Here is an 18,172-nt window from a genome sequence, read left to right as displayed (position 1 = left end):
TTAAGTGTAACTAAAAAAGAGAATTTACATATTTTTGTTTAATGTCAAGATGTTCCTTAACGAAAATAACCATTTTAAACCCCCTAAAGTAGAAAATGGGCACATCCATCTAAAGTTTTTAAAGAAATGTATTTTTATGGTATGACGAAAAAACACAAACTACATAATCTGTGTAACATCTTCTATACATACAGGGTGTAATAAGACCACTTCCGATAACTTTGGGGTATGATTATACTACATTTTCTGATTACGAATATGTATTTTTTTTTAATTTTTTTTTAATTTTTTTTAATTTTTTATTCTTTATTTTTTTATAATTAAAACCCTTTAAACATGATAATAAACCACATAGAAAAATATTTTAAAATATTTTTTTAAATTTTATTATTTTTACCCCAATAAGCATTTGCAAGCGCGCGGTCAACGTTCTCGTGTTCCGAGTACATACCCGAGAACGTTGACCGCGTTAATCAGCTGTTAGCTCCGCCCTACGCACGCTAAGTCGAAAGGTCGTATGCGACGAATGACGATACACTACGAGTTACGACTTACGACAGAACACACAGAAACCCTAATGTATGTCTTTTCAATTTCAAACCCATGAAGGTCACCATGACGTGGAACTTAGAACTCTGACCTCTGACCTCTCATCTAAGCTACTTGCAGTGTTAAGAGTTTAATGGTAGCTCATGTAGAAAACTGTAAGTAACTGTCTGTGCATGTGTGACAACTTACGACAGTATGGCAAACTTCTAAGATTATTAGACTAGTTAAAAAGTTCATCGTAAGTAACGAAACCTATGCGGATGAACTGTTTATCCGCAATCGTCACTTATCAATCGAAATAACAGATGATACACGAAAAAACCTCATACATAAAACTGGCAATTAACTTACGTGAAAAATGTTGAGTTCAAGTGTTCTTACTTCTTTATGCATTTTGAAAATAGTCCTTAACACCAAGCAATAAGACCAGTCACCACCAAGAACGTCAAAAAAACTTCTCGTTAACGAAATGTATCACACCACAAAGTATTTTATTACAACTGAAATAATAATCAATTATTAACACTTTACACAATACTACCACGTTTTGATACTTGAAGTAATTGTTAAAAAATCAAACTTATCTCCTAACAACTCTAACAACCTATTACCTCAATGCTCAAATGGCTACTAAATTAAAAAATCTATTTTAATTTTTGAAATAATGTTCGTCGTGTATCGACTTTCGGAAGTAGTCAAAGGACACCGAACGGCGGCGGCTTGCTTTGATCGCGGCGCCGACAAAGCGCGCCGCTGTGCAGGTGCCCGACGCACGTGTCGCTAATCCATTTCAAGGACAATCTAAGTGTTGTACCCTATAAATTCAATACTATTTAGTCGATATTTAAATTACCATTAAATAGGTAATAAAAATTATAACTATTATTTAGTAGATCTCATCTCATTTTTTTAAATTCGATACCTACATTACCGTGATAAAGTGATTGTTATACCGTGGTACGCGTTATGCGCGTCTAAAATACTTTAATACCTAATTAATTAAATAACTTTTAATTATTGTCGCTTTTCTTAATATTGAGTAGGTATTTGTTTATTTTTAGTTTGACAGTAATCAATACGTACTCGTATGTAAAACAATTAATACGATTTATCGATAAAAAAATTATCGATTACTCAAAATATTCACATTGCACAGGGATACATCCCTATTATTTTACAAAGTTTTTTCTTCAATTTTGTTCAGTCGGCTGTCTAACACGCGCCGTGCTGGTGTAGGTACTGTGACGTTTTTGTTTAAGTTTTGTAATTTTACGTTTAGATGTTGTCATATTATTGCTTGTTTTGTGTATTATTAACTATTTTTTTTATGTTTGTAATTAATAACGGGCCGTGACAAGATACGTCCGATGAATGTGCGATGCTTTAAGGAACAGGTGAACATCGTCGTCGATAGACGATAGTGCGGTTTAAACAGTGGAATAAAAAGTGTTTAAAGAATTGGAATGTCTCCTGTAATTACTTTTGTTAAGTGTTGAATAACTCTGCAATCTACATCGAGTTAGATGGATCATGGAGCACAGTTCGAACTGCATTTCATAAAAGCAGACAGCTGATCACAGGTCAGTGAACATGTTATCACGTATGTTTTCCATTGATAGGTATTGATAGGTGCAGTAGGTAACTGTGTATGTATTTTTACAGATGTGTAAATCGGATGATGATCGGATGTGAATTATGATTTCTTTTCCTTTTTGGCCGGAAGTAAAAACTGAGTATTTTTGAGTAAAAACCTGAGAAACGGTAATTAATAAATTGTAACATTTTGTTAAATCGTGTAAACTATTGTAATTTAATAATCATTACAATATTGGTGGTTTATTCACTACCTACAGGCTAGGGTATAGGGCACACCACGATCAGCTGTTTTGTCTTAACTCATGACTAGCGCAGAGCCGCGCGCGCGGTATTCGGCGCGGGCGGCGCGGGGGGGCCGGCTCGGCCCGGGGTTTCATTCATCGGCGGCGGGCGATATTATCGCGCATTAACTGCACGCATTATACATTGCGTGTTGAAAATTTTGACTATTTTAAAAACTGGCGATTACATGAAAATTTCTTGCACCAATGGATATATCTCATGCCCTATAATAACCCCACGAAGTTATCGGAAGCGGTCTTTTGACACCCTGTATAAATAAAAGTAGCTGTTTGACCGAGCTTTGCTCGGTATCCGATGAAAATTACATTTTCTAGAAATGATTCCTAGCTAGATCGTTTTATCGCCCCCGAAACCCCCTTATACTAAATTTCATGAAAATCGTTGGAGCCGATTCCGAGATTCCAATTATATATACAGGGTGTAATAAAAATAAGTGATAATACTTTAGGGTGTGTACATGTACTCGCCCATACAAAAGTGAAAAAAAAATTTCGTCTTTCAGCGCTGCTACTTTCACAGTGAACTCTCACAAGGAACACGTACACCCTAAAGTATTATCACTTATTTTTGTTACACCCTGTAGATTATGTGCACACTGCACAGCTGTTTTTGGGTATTTTGATTAATTAAGGGCCGCGCTACACCGGAATGGCAGCGGCGAGGCGAGCACTTTCAGCGCTGCCATTCCGGTGTAGCGCGGCCCTAAGTGGGGTACCACTTACCAGGGTTTTAAAAAGTTTTTAAATTGACACAAATTTTGTTGACACCGCGCGCTATAAACTAAAGTCCACGCGGACGAAGTTGCGGGCAACAGCTAGTCTATACTAATCTATACTAATATTATAATTCTGCAGAGTTTGTTAGTTTGTTTGTTTGTTTGTTTGATTTACTTGTTTGATTGATTACGCTAAGACTAATAAGAGAGAAGAAATAAAGGAAAGTGTGGAAAAAACGGGGGAAATTATTTGAAAGGACTTATTTGAACGCGCTAATCTCAGGAACTACTGGTCCGATTTGAAAAATTATTTCAGTGTTAGATAGCCCATTTATCGAGGAAGGCTATAGGCTATATTTTATTACGCTAAGACTAATAGAAACGAAGAAATAGAGGAAAATGTGGAGAAAACGGGAAATTATTTGAAAGGGCTTATTTGAACGCGCTAATCTCAGGAACTACTGGTCCGATTTGAAAAATTATTTTAGTATTAGATAGCCCATTGATCGAGGAAGGCTATAGACTATATTTTATTACGCTAAGACTAATAAGAGCGAAGAAATAAAGGAAAGTGTGGAAAAAACGAGGGAAATTATTTGAAAGGACTTATTTGAACGCGCTAATCTCAGGAACTACTGGTCCGATTTGAAAAATTCTTTCAATGTTAGATAGCCTATTTATCGAGGAAGGTTATAAGCTATATTTTATCACGCTAAGACTAATAAGAGTGAAGAAATAAAGGAAAGTGTGGAAAAAACGGGGGAAATTATTTGCAAGGGCTTATTTGAACGCGCTAATGTATGTGACATCACTCTAAATCCAATATGGCCGACCATCCGAGATGACGAAATAGTTATTTTCTATGCAGTTCTACAATATGGATATTAAATGAAAGGGCTTTTTGAGAGTAAGTCGAAAACGAATGTCATGTCATACTACATCCAATATGGCGGCTCATCCAAGATAGAGGTATAGTTATTTTTAATGCACTTCTGCAATATGGGTATCAAATGAAAGGGCTCATTGAGAGTAACTTGGAAACGAATGTAATGTCATTCTACATCCAATATGGCGTCTCATTGAAGGTACTCGTAGAAGGATATAGTTATTTTTAATGCAATTCTGTATTATGGGTATCAAATGAATGGTCTCATTGAGAGTAAATCGGAAACGAATGTAATGTCATTCTACATCCAATATGGCGGCTCATCTAAGATAGGGGAATATAGTTATTTTTAAAGCACTTCTGCAATATGGGTATCAAACAAAATGGCTTATTGAGAGTAAATTAAAAAGTTATGTCGTGTCCTGTCGTGCCGTGACGTGTCGTATCGTAACATGACGTGACGTGTCGTGTCGTGTCGTGTCGTGGCGTGTCGTGTGTCGTGTGTCGTGTGTCGTGTCGTGTCTTGTTATGTCAAGTCAAAACCAGTCGGGCATTAGAAAATGCCCGGTTAAATCCGGTAATTTTTGTTAAGTGATATTTAATTTTTTAGTCGTAAAATTAAGTATGATTTTTTAAAGACTTAAATTAAGTTAATCAGATTTTAACAAATTCTTGAAACAAAACAAACTACAATCAAGCAGACTTAAGAAAGTCAGAGATTTAACTAAAAAAACAAAAAATAAATTATTTAGCAAAAAACTTTTTGAAAACAAGCTTTTATTTAAATATATACTTACTTAAAAAAAAGAAAATAAAGTTCCCCTTAAAAATTCTAACTATTAAGTTATAACCTCAATATATTATACAATTTGCATTATTATAAAAGTGTGTCGCGAGACTTAACAATCTGTCAACATTTAATTACTTTAATAAAATAAAAAATATAATATCAGTTTACTCAGTTAAGTTGGCACTTACTAGTTTATTATTTACAAATCACGCGACAAGCTTTTATTATCATGCAAATTGTATAATATATTGAGGTTATAACTTAATAGTTAGAATTTTTAAGGGGAACTTTATTTTCTTTTTTTTTAAGTAAGTAAGTATATATTTAAATAAAAGCTTTTTTTCAAAAAGTTTTTTGCTAAATAATTTATTTATGGTATTTTTGTCGTAAGTGTCATCTATTAGTTCCGAGTCTACCATTAGTGCTTTTACCTTAAAGGACTAATTAAAGCCATAAAAAAAACATGCATATTCCCTATCAGTGTTCCCAACTTAAGGGTTTTCCCCCCAGATTTAGGGGTTAAATAAGTGAGATGGGATTTTTTTAGGGGTCTGAAATTTTTAGGGGTATTTTCAGGGATTTTTTTACTTTTTAATATTTTTAAATTGTTGATATTAATATTAATTATTTCTTGACCTAGCAACTTCTAGCGACATCTATTACGTAATTCTATGACCACTGTGTGGTGACTGGCCGCAATACTGATGGCAGAGTTGGGCAAAAAGTAATTAGATTAACGATTACACAATTACAAATACATTGTAGTTGTTAATCTGATTACAAAATAATCAGATTGATGAAGTAATTATGCACCTGAAATTAACCAGTAGTTGATTCGAATGTAATTGGAATAAATTTTATTCTAATTACAATTTATTCAGATTACTTGTAATTTAAATACATGGAATTACTTTTTTTTTTTTCATAATGATGAGTCCTAGACCCTAGTTTAACGTCGGTGTATCCTGGATTGACAGTTCACAATAGGACTTCCCATTTCGTAAAATAATCACAAATATTACATATTAACTCAGAATTTTTTTTTTTTTATGAAATAAGGGGGCAAACGAGCAAACGGGTCACCTGATGGAAAGCAGCTTCCATCGCCCATGGACACTCGCAGCATCAGAAGAGCTACAGGTGCGTTGCCGGCCTTTTAAGGGAATAGGGTAATAGGGGACGGTAGGGATGGGAAGGAAAGGGAATAGGGGAGGGTAGGGAAGGGAATAGGGTAGGGAATTGGGCCTCCGGTAAACTCACTCACTCGGCGAAACACAGCGTAAGCGCTGTTTCACGCCGGTTTTCTGTGAGAACGTGGTATTTCTCCGGTCGAGCCGGCCCATCCGTGCCGAAGCATGGCTCTCTCAAGTGTGTCTGTCTGTCGTTCTATCTGTCTGACCTCTTCACGCCTAAACCACAGAAAGAAAAGTCTTTTTCTTGGTAAAGTAAATGTTTTTATTTTTCTTAGAGAATGTCATAAGTACTTCATGTTGTATTACTTATTTGTATGATATTATAAATTATTATTTACATTTTCCACTTCTTGTATCGATCTGATGGGCATATTTAATGCTTTATTTACCTATACCTACAGTAATTCCCTAAAAATAATACCTCTAGCATGGATGTAAAAAAAATAACCTCTAGATAGTAGATACAGTACTCTGTTTTTAACTCCTGACAGTTGACACTGTAATAGGTAATATTAGAGTAATTAGTCGAAACCAAAGTATTCAATTACAAAAGAACTTAATTTCAAATTAATTAGATTTCTTTGAAATTGGATTACATAGAAATCAATTGCTTTGTGTAATTCTATATTTAAATTTGAAAGTATTTGAATTACAATGTAATTAGAATAAAATGTATTCTAATTACTTTGCAATTAGATTGCTAATTAGATTAACCAGTATTTCAATTATGCCCAACTCTGAGTCTGATGGTCCGATTTACATTAAATCGTAATGATGTCACTTGTGCAACATTTAATCCAACAAATAAAATGTTGAATTTATTCAATAATAAGATGTACGACTTCAAAACATCTGAATGTTCAGGTGAAATATTTAACATATTAAATCAATCATTATAATAAAAATATTTTAAAACTTAATTCAGTATATTATTTCTTAACAGTTATATATATATATATATTATACTACATATATATATTAGTACTTTAGGAGGAAAACAGAAAAATTAAGGCGATTTAGGGCTTTTTGACACCAATTTAGGGATAAATTTTTTGAGAGGTGGTAACACTGTTCCCTATTAAACAGACCTAATCGAATTGTGAAGCCCAGAAAGTAGGTAATGAATTACATTATTTTTATGCTCTTTACATTGCAGGAAGTTGAACGAATTCTTCATTATGACTGTTTTTTTTATATTTTCTGAAATTTATTTCCAATGAACTTTTAGTTCGAGAAATTCGTTCACTTCCTGCATTACATCTGTAAACTACCTAACAGCATGCTCAGCGGGGTAGGTTAATTAACTGAATATTGTCACCATGATCACCAAGGCACTGTAACCACTTTCCTATCTCAGTCTTCGATGGAAAACAATGGAGTAGCTCCACAATTCACCACACAGCACGTACCTACGAAGCATTATGGAGTTTATGAAATAAACGCCAATTACGGCAATGGAATTGAAGATAAGGTTACGGAAATAAATCAAAGCAGAACTTCACTCTGTGACTCTAATATTAAGTCTATGGACTCTATCAACAACACATTTAAAACTGTAATGACATTTGCACAGAACACATTTACTCCTGGCGGAGGACATTTGACAAAAATCAAAATCCCAAATGGCGGCAGAATGACAGTTGACACGCGCGTTCGACGGGGGTGAGCGGGAGAGGGCAGGGTTAAAAAAGAAGAAGAAGAGAGCAGGGTAGGAAAATGCCACTTTCTAACCTTTCGTATGTTGAAATGACATTAGCCACTTTGCTGTGTCTGTGGTACCGGGAGCCGGTATGGTCAACAGACAGCCCTAGACTTTTACTGTTACTGGATTTTTTCCGTATCTAGTACGAATCAAGTCAATTCAAGTTATAAATCTTATTGTAAATTGAATAATCTTTATTCACTTTCAACCATTTCTATATAAATACTCAATTATAGCTAACATAGAACTTTCAACATAAAGTACTGTGATATTAGATAAGTTTCGGTTATAATTTTAATTACAACAACATTTGGAAGTAATCAATATATTTTATTTACAACTTATCACATTAGGTTTAAAATACAACTCAAAATTCAAGTGCCACCATACATATTTTTTACACAAAACATGATCATAAATCACATGATCATAAAACAAAGAACTGCCACAGCAATATGGCGCAGTTTTGAATGACTCGTGTTTAAATTTTTTCCACTAAAGCTGCGCGAGTTTTGGCGTCACTAGTCGGCCTGTTTCTTCTTTATGCATTTGTAACGTGTTAGAAAGGATAGGGTGATATACAATTTAAACAATGACGTTATTTAGAGCGCGAAAAACCTAAAACTGTTACCCATACCGGGTCCCGGTATGTCAACGTAACGGGCGAATATGTGTTTATACCGGGAGCCGGTATTTCAACATACTAGAAGCTAATCTTGCACTGTCTTCTTTTGTCTATGACAGCCACTAAGTGCTAGTTTTTGATGTATGAAGATTACCCTCGGAACAATAATGCTTTAGATAATGTTCTGAGAGATTACTTTTTTTTTTTTATAATTTATTGGGAGCTGGAACTGAGAGATTACCTGCCAGCAGTGTTGCCAACTTAGTGGAATTTCCACTAGATCTGGTGGCTTAGACGTACCTTTTTTTACCTGACGTACCTGGTTTTAGTGGCTAGTGGATTTCTTAGTGGATTAGATTATTTAAGTTAGTGGTAGCTTCGACGTTAAACCACTAGTTTTTTTTATTATGTTTCTAACCCTTGAAGACGCACACTGGAAACTTAATTATATTATTATTATCTTTATTCGTTTTGCCGCATTCTAACGCTGATATAGAGCGATTATTTAGCATGATGAATGTTGTCAAGACTTAACAGGGAAACCGAATGAAGTTTGATCGCCTTTCTTTCGTGCAAGGTTAGCACGCGAAGGCAAATGCTGTAATAACAACATAATACCAAATACCGTATTAGAAAAATTAGAACTAAAGAAATTTATTCTTCACAAACTGAACAAGTAAATGACAATGATTCCTCTAAAGACGTTCATCTTTACTCTTTAATTAAGTACCTACTTATACATAGGTACATAGGTAACTAAAGTTCTCCTTTTAGTAGTAACAAAAATAATTATTTCATAATAATAATGACGTTGTTGTTGTATTATTTTCAAATTATATTCAGATAGGTTGTTGTTTTCTTTACTTTATTTAGTGGAATTCTGTTGGTTTGCGAGGCCATTTAGGGGCATTTCTCCAGATTTGGATTATTTAGTTGATTCCCTGGTACATTTTTATTTCTGCATATTTTTTAAAATCAATAATCGCATATTATTCTTAAGTGAATTATAAAAATAATTATCTATTTGGGCCCTTTTTCACTTCACAATTTTAGAAGATATTTTGATTTAAATTTTTCTAACCTAGGGAATCAACAAAGCTAATAGAAAAAAGCTTTTTCAGCTAAATAAACATGTTCAATTTAAATATAAACATGTATAAAATTGTCTAAACTTGTTCGTTAAAACCAAGTACAATGAATGGAAAATGTATTTATTTGAAATATTCTTACTTTAAGAATTATTTTTTTTATATATTTTACTTATTGGTGTCATTTATTTGTATCAGTATATGAAGATAATGTAATTTATTTTAATAAAAATAAACAGATATGTACCAATTAGATAAATAAATGTAAAATATTTTGATTCCCTACTTAAAATACCCAAGGGAATCATCAAAATGTGTGTAGAGGGAATCAATAAAAAGTTAGTTTTTCCTGAGGTGTACAAAAACTGTGCATGCAAGTTAAACAATAAATAGTCTAACTAAAAACCATATTCATTATCGTCGTTTACATCGTGTCTAAGCAAACTTAACTTTGGAAATGACATTGTAATTAGCGAATACGGAATCAATTGTGTAAGGAACCAAGGTTGAGGGAATCAGATATTTTCCTTTGTAACTCGGAAAAGGAGCAACGAATTGTGTGACCTCCTTCCATGATGTTTAGAGGGCTACCGAACCTCCCGCCCTGCGCACCCGCAACCACGTACTTCTTATAACTAGAGAGGTACGAGCCTCCAAGTGAAGCGTATAGGGAATCACAATGTGAGCCAGGACAAATCTTAAAATGTCTTTTTCTATTTATTTAACGATACATACGTTTATATACAATTGTTTTATAAATATTTTGTTTATACTCTTACGATTTATTTACTTAGAAATTAGAATTTCATCGTATTTGTGGTATTTTTTTGGGAATTTATAGTGAATTCTGGGGATAGGACACGTCCAGGGAATCAATTTTTCGACCATTTTTAAATTATATTTATAACTAGCTGTTGCCCGCAACTTCGTCCGCGTGAATGTATGTTATTAAAATCGAGATTTAGAAAATTGAACACTCATCTACGACTATTTTATTTGGATCTATATTACACACGAAATTTTTAATTTACATCAAAGACCCAGGAAACTTGAACCTCAGATACTTATCGTTTTGAAAAATCCTTTCTTCGAAGACCGCTTGGCGTGGATAGGGGATGGGGGCCACAGGACAGGGGAAAGGAACATGTAACGGAGATAGAGGATAGACTTCAGAAGACGGGATTTAATGTAGGCATCTATCCCTCTTTAACCTACCTCTTATTCTCAGATTCACATTCTAAAATTAAACCACAATTTCGAGGAGTTTCTTCAATTCCATTACTTATCAAGTCACCGTTTTTAGGGTTCCGTACCCAAAGGGTAAAAACGACCGGGACTCTATAACTAACACTTCGTTGTCTGTCCGTCTGTCTGTCTCCAGGCTGAATCTCAAGAACCGTTATAGCTATAGTTCTGATTTATTTACAGATTGTGTATGTATGTTGCAGCTATAACAAAAAATACTGAAAACAAAATAAAATCAATATTTAGGGGTGGCTCCCATACAACAAACATAATTTTTTTGGCCTTTTTGCTCGATATCAATAATGACAACAGGCAGGCAGTTGAAATTTTCACAGAATCCTTAATTATATGTGTACCTTAAAAATAATAATAAAATTAGAATATAATTAAAATTTAAAGGGGGGATCCCATACAAAAACACAACTTTTGGCCTATTTTTTCTCTATAACGGTACGGAACCCTTCGTGCGCGAGTCCGACTCGCATTTGGCCGATTTTATTGTAAACATGGTATCAAATGGGCCAATCTATACAACAAAAAAATAATTTTGAAAATCTGACCACTAACAGCAAAGTAAACATTAACTCCTCCTTTTTTTAAAGTCGGTTAAAAAAAAGTATCTAAGATGTTGACCAGGGATGTAAGGTATCATCATGCCAAATTTCATTGAAATCGGTCCAGCGGATTCAGAGATTAGCCTGTACAAACAGACAAACCGACAAACAGACAGAGAAACAAAAATTTCAAAAATAGTTAAAATGTGTTTTAATACTCTTCTACTATGCCCCTAACTCGTTTTTTTAAGTTTATTTTCAATGTACAAAAATTTTACCTCTACGATTTTATTATAAGTATATAGATTAAGTTTTTCTCCACAACTTAAGTGGCCCAGTTAGATCACACCTTATATTACTATAAAAAAAATACAAAGGTCTACATATGTAACTCTGCGGGTAGTTTATACGTCCGGACAACTAAATTTTGCGATTTGGAGAATCAGCCTGTGGTTTTAGCGGTTTCCAAATACCCACCAAATTCAGCAGGTGGTTTACGCTGCTGAATTTGATGGGTTAGTAAAAAAAAAGTTGGCAACACTGCCTGCCAGGCTGCCACTGAGGTAGGTACGTCTACAAATATATACTAGTAATCTGTGACGGTACCTACGGTAGAAGTCAAAGAGAATATAATCACTACGTTTTAGTAGAAGCTGTGAGTAGAAGTATTCGTTGCGCAAGATATGAAAGATTGTCCAAATATAAAGATATAACGAAAAGATGGATTTTATGATAAGGGCTCTAGATTTAGCTAGAGAGGCTCTAGCCGCTCAAGAAGTACCTGTTGGTTGTGTGTTTACCTTTGAAGAAAAAGTTGTAGCAGAATCGAGAAACACTGTTAACGAATCTCGTAACCCTACGAGACATGCAGAAATCAACTGTATTGATATCGTCATAGATTACTGTAAAACAAACAGTTTAAATTATATAGATTTCTTTAAAGGTATTGTTGTTTATGTTACTGTTGAGCCATGTATTATGTGTGCATCAGCTTTAAGGGATCTAAACATTAAAGAAGTTGTGTATGGCTGTGCTAATGATCGGTTTGGGGGAAACACGGTTGTTAATTTATGTGATTATTATCAAGGTGTTTTAGATTTTAGAGGTAATGTGATGGCCACTGAGGCAATGGCAATGTTGAAAACTTTTTATAAAGGGACTAACCCTAATGCTCCAGAAACTAAAGTAAAAAGAAAGTGTTAATGAGAACCTTCTCATGTCAATGCTGTTTTAAACTGGTATACAAGCTGACTGAGGGTTAAAACTTTAAAAGTTGTATTATTTTGTACTTGTTTCAATTCTTGTTTAAAAAATATTTGCTAAGTTATACTTACTGAATAAGATTATTATCATCAATATAACTTAATAAAACTTAAAATTAATATTTATTTTGGTACTTATAACCTAATTATTATTTCTAACTTTTTATAGAAAAAAAGAGCCTTATGAAAATGTTAAGTTATTGTGTACATGATTATATACAATAATTATCATCTTTCCTAGTGTGGCCTAGAGATTTTGATCAGTGAATGAGTGAGTCAATGCCAAAATTAGCTATTTTTACGGGGACATATTTCAGGATCTACCGAAGCTATATTATATACCTATGAAAATGGGTATACTGCTTAAGTACTAGTATATAATTACGTAGGTATAATTTTATCTTTTATTAGGTATAATTGTATCTATGTGCACTCACAATAGGTACTGAGCTACAGGGTGGTCAAGTGCGTCGAAACGATTTGTGTAAATAGTTCACGACATGCGCGCAGCCTGCTGGAACTCAGCCTGCGCACTTCTGTGCGCTTTGATATAATCATTCCTACAGTTATTACACTCATATCAGCTTTGATTTCACTAAATTTAATACAAAATAATATTATACTGAAGGAAGTTATGGAAGCTAAATCTTTGAACACTAAAATAGTGAAAATAATTGGAAAGATTATAGTTATGTGATGGAAACAATGAAAATTTTGGCTTTATTTTTATTACAACTTGGACCTATTACTTAACACTTTTGGTTTTGCTTAAAATGTAACACATTATTATATTAAGTTTACATAAAATAACAAAAACATGCTCTTAAAGAAATGCTAATATTTAACATACTTACATCTTACGCCAAACATAAAAGGGAATTCATATATTATGTAGGTATATACTTACTCTATTAATGTGCTTCTAAACAATATCCATGTTTTATAAATAAATATTATTATGACTTGCAGACATATAGTTTTTCTTAATCAAATGTTAGCATTGGATCATACTGAAGAGTTTAAATAGTGAGATCCTCAATTTGGAAACATTTACATCTACAGCTACTTACTACTTTTACTATTAACAAAATATCCATTTGGATATCACAGAACACTTGAATTTAAAAAAGAAATTTATAAACTATAATTTAAATACAGATTATGCATAAAAAGTTAACTAAGTATTAAATGAAAAATTTTATAACAAAAAACTTATTATTGTTTTTTAATGGTGGATTAAACAGGTCAAACAATTTAAGACCACTTTTTAAACATGCTATGTAGATTACTATTATTGCTTTAGCAGCCTTAAAAAAAATCATGAACTGGTAAATATTATGTGGATGTTGATAATTCCTTAAATTAATGTTAATTTAATCTTTAGGACTATGGAAGCCATTCACAAGTGGTGGATAAGTAGGTTCTGGACTGTCATCATGAGCAACACCATTCACTTGAACTACTCCATTCACCGTAACATCACCATTTACAATCTCAGACACTCTTGGCGGGCTCATGCTGCAGCTAGATGTACTACAACTGTCAGATGAAGACGAACTATCACTTTCAGAATCTTCACTCGACCTATGCGGTCTTTGTCTCAGTTTATTATTTTCAATTGTAAGCTTTTCATTGGCAATTTGTAGTTCACGAATTTGCTCCTCTTGTTCTTTTAAACGTTGCAATATATCACTAGTGTTTGGTTCATTAGATGGACAACACAATAGTGATGTGCCTGAATTATCTTTATCAGTGGACATGCTATCTCCATCTGTTAAGGATATGTCTTTATCACTGTCAATCATTTCTTTATTTTCATCATTATCTTTACATTTAACGCGCTCGCTGCGGCGAATAAGATTGTCGTATTTTGCTTCCAATAGGAGATATTCTTGAATGAGTTCATTTTTGGACATGTCAGACAAGCGTTCACATTGGGCATCCTCATAAACACTTGAAAACTCTTTAGTAAGAAATTCTTCTTCATCTTCAGGTAAAGAGAAGAAATAATTTTCTTCTGAATCCACACTGAAACTTGAATCTCTAGTACGAGCTGAAGGAGTTCTGAAGGTATGAATACCGGTTTCAGGCTCTGGTTTATGAATTTCCATTAGGAACTGATTGTTGTTGAATGGCGCTTGAGTTTTAGACAAAACGATCTTTCTAAACCGATTATTCTTCCTTTTTGAGTTATCGTAATTACGTCTATCTTGCCATGGTATTTTAATAAAAGGTTTCACAATTTTTCGTTTAGTTTTCCCGCGCCGTCTTTTCTTCCGTATATTTTTTTCCGCTTGGAGTTTTGGCATTTCAATAATAGATGGCGTTTCAAGCAACACTAATGATTGTGTCGCATCGCCATCTTTAACACCAGCATTGTTTATCTCCATTTTTAACGACAAAATTTAACAGATTTAAATTATAATTTATTATTTACTTATCACCAGGCTTTTGAAATTGAATTTTGCACAAAGAACGATAGTTATAAAAACACAGAAATATATTTATGATCGTTATTTCTATCCCGAAGTGCACTGGACAATTCTGATTTCGCCATATTGTAAAATTGTGTTATCTGACAACTCGATGTCATTTTTTACGAATTGTCAATTTTTTTTTAAATGGCATGCACTTAGTAGGTACATTGCCAATGACGAACGGGAAAAACCATAAACCTATAATGCTAGAGCGTTTTCACACGAGTGACGAGACACGACACGACAACATGCGGTGACGACTCCGGGCGCCATACATTTCTATGTACCGTTTTTCACCATAGACATAATATATACTATGGTTTTCACATGGCACCGCACGACACACGATTTTGAGACGACAATCCGCTATGTCGTCACGTTTTGTGTCTACAGATAATATATAAATAAATTTTTATTGAAAAATTGTTAAATAAATAATTAATCATAATCTAGCCTGCCAAACTGCATAATGGTTTTCTGGCGAGAATTACGCCGCCATATTACATTTACATCATACCTAGTATTATAATATGGTAATAATTAACATTTAACATGGGCGTAGCGAGGTACTGGCAGGTTTTTTATACTATACATATATTATAATAAGACTACGTTTTATAATAAGCTTAACTATCAGCTTAGGACACCAACAATAGAATGACATTTAAATATTTTTAAGAAGTAATGGCTGGTTTACACGTATAAATTGCTTATCGAGGTAACAGCTAAATTTTAACTTAATTTTAAGTCATTAATTGCATGTAAATGCAAAATTTAGTAGCAAGTAGAAAGTTCAAATTTACTTAAGTAAGTATAAAGTCATTTAAGTTAAAATCTTGGTGACTACTTATCTACTTAATACGTGTAAACCAGCCATAAGTGAATACGGTGTCGTCGCAGATATCGTCGCTCGTGTGAAAACGTTCAAACGACCAATGAATAAGGAAACAGATGGAGGCGACTACGAAACTACAAAAAAGTGTGGCCGGCGCCATATTGCCAAGAACTAAACATGGCGGTCTATAGTGATGGGACACTCGGTTGATATTTGTCGAGGACATCGATAAACTAACATGTTATAAGTGAGCGTCCTGTTATATTATACTATATTATATTGATATCAAAAATGATTTTTTTAATATTATATAAAAAAAATATCATTTTTGCCTATTTTGTCTCTATGTATTATAGTACATAGAGACAAAATAGGCAAATGTGTTTTTTTTTATATAGGAGCCTCCTTAATTTTAATAAAACTATTTAATTTATTTTAAGTTTATTAATTATTATTTAAGTTGCCATTATTGATATCGGGCAAAAATTACCAAAAAATCGGACAAATACTAGTTGTACTCGCGCACGAAGTGTTTACAGTTTATTTTAATTTTACCATCAATTATTATTATTATTAAAGTATGTATACAACTGAGTATTTTGTGAACATTTCAAGTGCCGATTTTTTTTCGCGATATATCGAGATCGATATTGATATTTTTTTATAAATATCGATGTATCGATATATCGATATTTTCTTTCAATTTCGACATCCCTATAATACGACACTTTGACAATTTATGTACCTCGGAGAAGCGGAACATAAAATGGCGGACCGGCCACAGTATTTTGATTTGGTAGAGACCATTATGCCGAGTCCACTTATAAAAGTCAATGCAAACGACAGACTGTGTGACGCATAGACATAATATAATGCTAAAGACCAACAAAGAGTGCGAGAGAGAAGAAAATCCTTTATGGAATTATAACAAGATGAAAAGAGAGAGGCAGTCTAATGAAAATTGTAACAACTTTTATTTGACAGGTCGTCAAAAGTCGTCAATCGTTTTTATGCCCTTTCGGTATTTGCAATTTATTATTTAAATCGTATGTTATTTTCAACAAATACTATTATATATAACAATAATAACTTGTGCTGTGAGTGATTGCAGTGTAAATCATAGGAATAATCCTGAAAAATATACATTTCACACGTAATTAATCTTCATGTCCTAATTGCTACGATGTGTTTATTTTTGCTATATTATGGTCTTTAGTTCTCTATTTCTAATAAAATATTGTGAATCCTCCCTTTTACTTTCATATTTTGCGTAACTAAAGGTACTATTGTTCCTACATTACACAAATTTTGAAGAAAAATTTTTCATCAAAATTTCTTACATATACGCTAGTGCTTGAATCAAATTTATCGATATGCTTAACGATATTTTACAATAACATAAATCTAAATTTTTTTATCTTTATATTTATCACCTTAAGCCCGGCCGCACATTATCCGAAATATCTGATCAGAAAAAATTGGACGCCCGGCGGAACGCACTCTGTTCATACATTTTGTTGTAGACCCATCATACTAAAAGAATTTCTAACGTGTCAAAATGTATGAGCGGGGCGGGGCGTCCGAATTTTTTTGATCAGAAATTCGGAAAATGTGCGGCCGGACTAAAAAGGACTTATTATCTTATTTTAACTAATATAATATAGTATAGTATAATATAGCTAATATAATATAACTACTATAATATAGAGTGACTCTAAAACTAGAGGAAGGTTTTTATTTATATATCATAATCATTTGTTTTACAGATTCCCTCAAGATCCTCTAATAAGAGGAAAATGGCTGAAATTAATTGGGCGTGTTGGTTGGAATCCCAAGAAAAATTCAACAATATGTAGGCAAACATTTCATTGAAAATTTTTAAAGAAAAATTAGAATAAATACTATTTTGGTTAAAGGAGCTATCCCAACTTTATTTGTGCCAGTAAGTTTGACATACTGTTGCACTTGTTACTGAAGCAATTATTAAAAATAAGCAATTATAAGCAATTAATGCTTTTTAGTTCATTTAAGATTATACTTATATGAACTAAAAAGTATTAAATAATCCTTATTCTGTACTCAATCTTCATAATTTTGAAGTCGGTACCAGTCCTAAGTATATAAGTTGCTGTTATACCTATTCTGTCAGAGAACTGGCGATTAGGTTAGCTGGTACCGATTGCAAAATAATGAAGATTGAGAACAGAATTAATACTGAGTACAGAATAAGAATTATTTAATACTTTTTAGTTCATTTAAGTATAATATTACTATTGTCATTGCCTTGGAAGTCAGTTTTAATTTTTTGTTTAAAAATAATAATTTTACTCATTTTAGCTGTCCTTAACGTTT

The 18,172-nt window shown here is 33.1% G+C and overlaps 2 protein-coding genes across 2 annotated transcripts; one reads left to right on the top strand and one right to left on the bottom strand.

Moving 5' to 3' along the window:
* The first annotated feature begins 11,915 nt into the window (after positions 1-11,915).
* On the top strand, positions 11,916-12,523 carry LOC121725995 (tRNA-specific adenosine deaminase 2). Its single transcript, XM_042113214.1, has one exon. It carries the CDS (start codon positions 11,967-11,969, stop codon positions 12,447-12,449), a length of 483 nt encoding a protein of 160 aa, XP_041969148.1. The 5' UTR covers positions 11,916-11,966; the 3' UTR covers positions 12,450-12,523.
* Positions 12,524-13,223: 700 nt separating this feature from the next.
* LOC121725984 (protein HEXIM1) lies at positions 13,224-15,078 on the bottom strand. Its single transcript, XM_042113202.1, has one exon. The coding sequence runs from the start codon at positions 14,896-14,898 to the stop codon at positions 13,882-13,884; it is 1,017 nt and encodes a 338-aa protein (XP_041969136.1). The 5' UTR covers positions 14,899-15,078; the 3' UTR covers positions 13,224-13,881.
* Between the last annotated feature and the right edge of the window lie 3,094 nt (positions 15,079-18,172).

The sequence above is a fragment of the Aricia agestis genome, chromosome 4, assembly GCF_905147365.1.
Source record: "Aricia agestis chromosome 4, ilAriAges1.1, whole genome shotgun sequence".
Lineage (NCBI taxonomy): Eukaryota > Metazoa > Arthropoda > Insecta > Lepidoptera > Lycaenidae > Aricia > Aricia agestis.
The sequence above is the reverse complement of the archived record's forward strand: the minus strand, read 5'-3'. Positions and strand labels throughout refer to the sequence as shown.

Coding starts and splice junctions, on each gene's coding strand:
- LOC121725995 (XM_042113214.1), top strand. CDS start 11,967: ATGGATTTTATGATAAGGGCTCTAGATTTAGCTAGAGAGGCTCTAGCC.
- LOC121725984 (XM_042113202.1), bottom strand. CDS start 14,898: ATGGAGATAAACAATGCTGGTGTTAAAGATGGCGATGCGACACAATCA.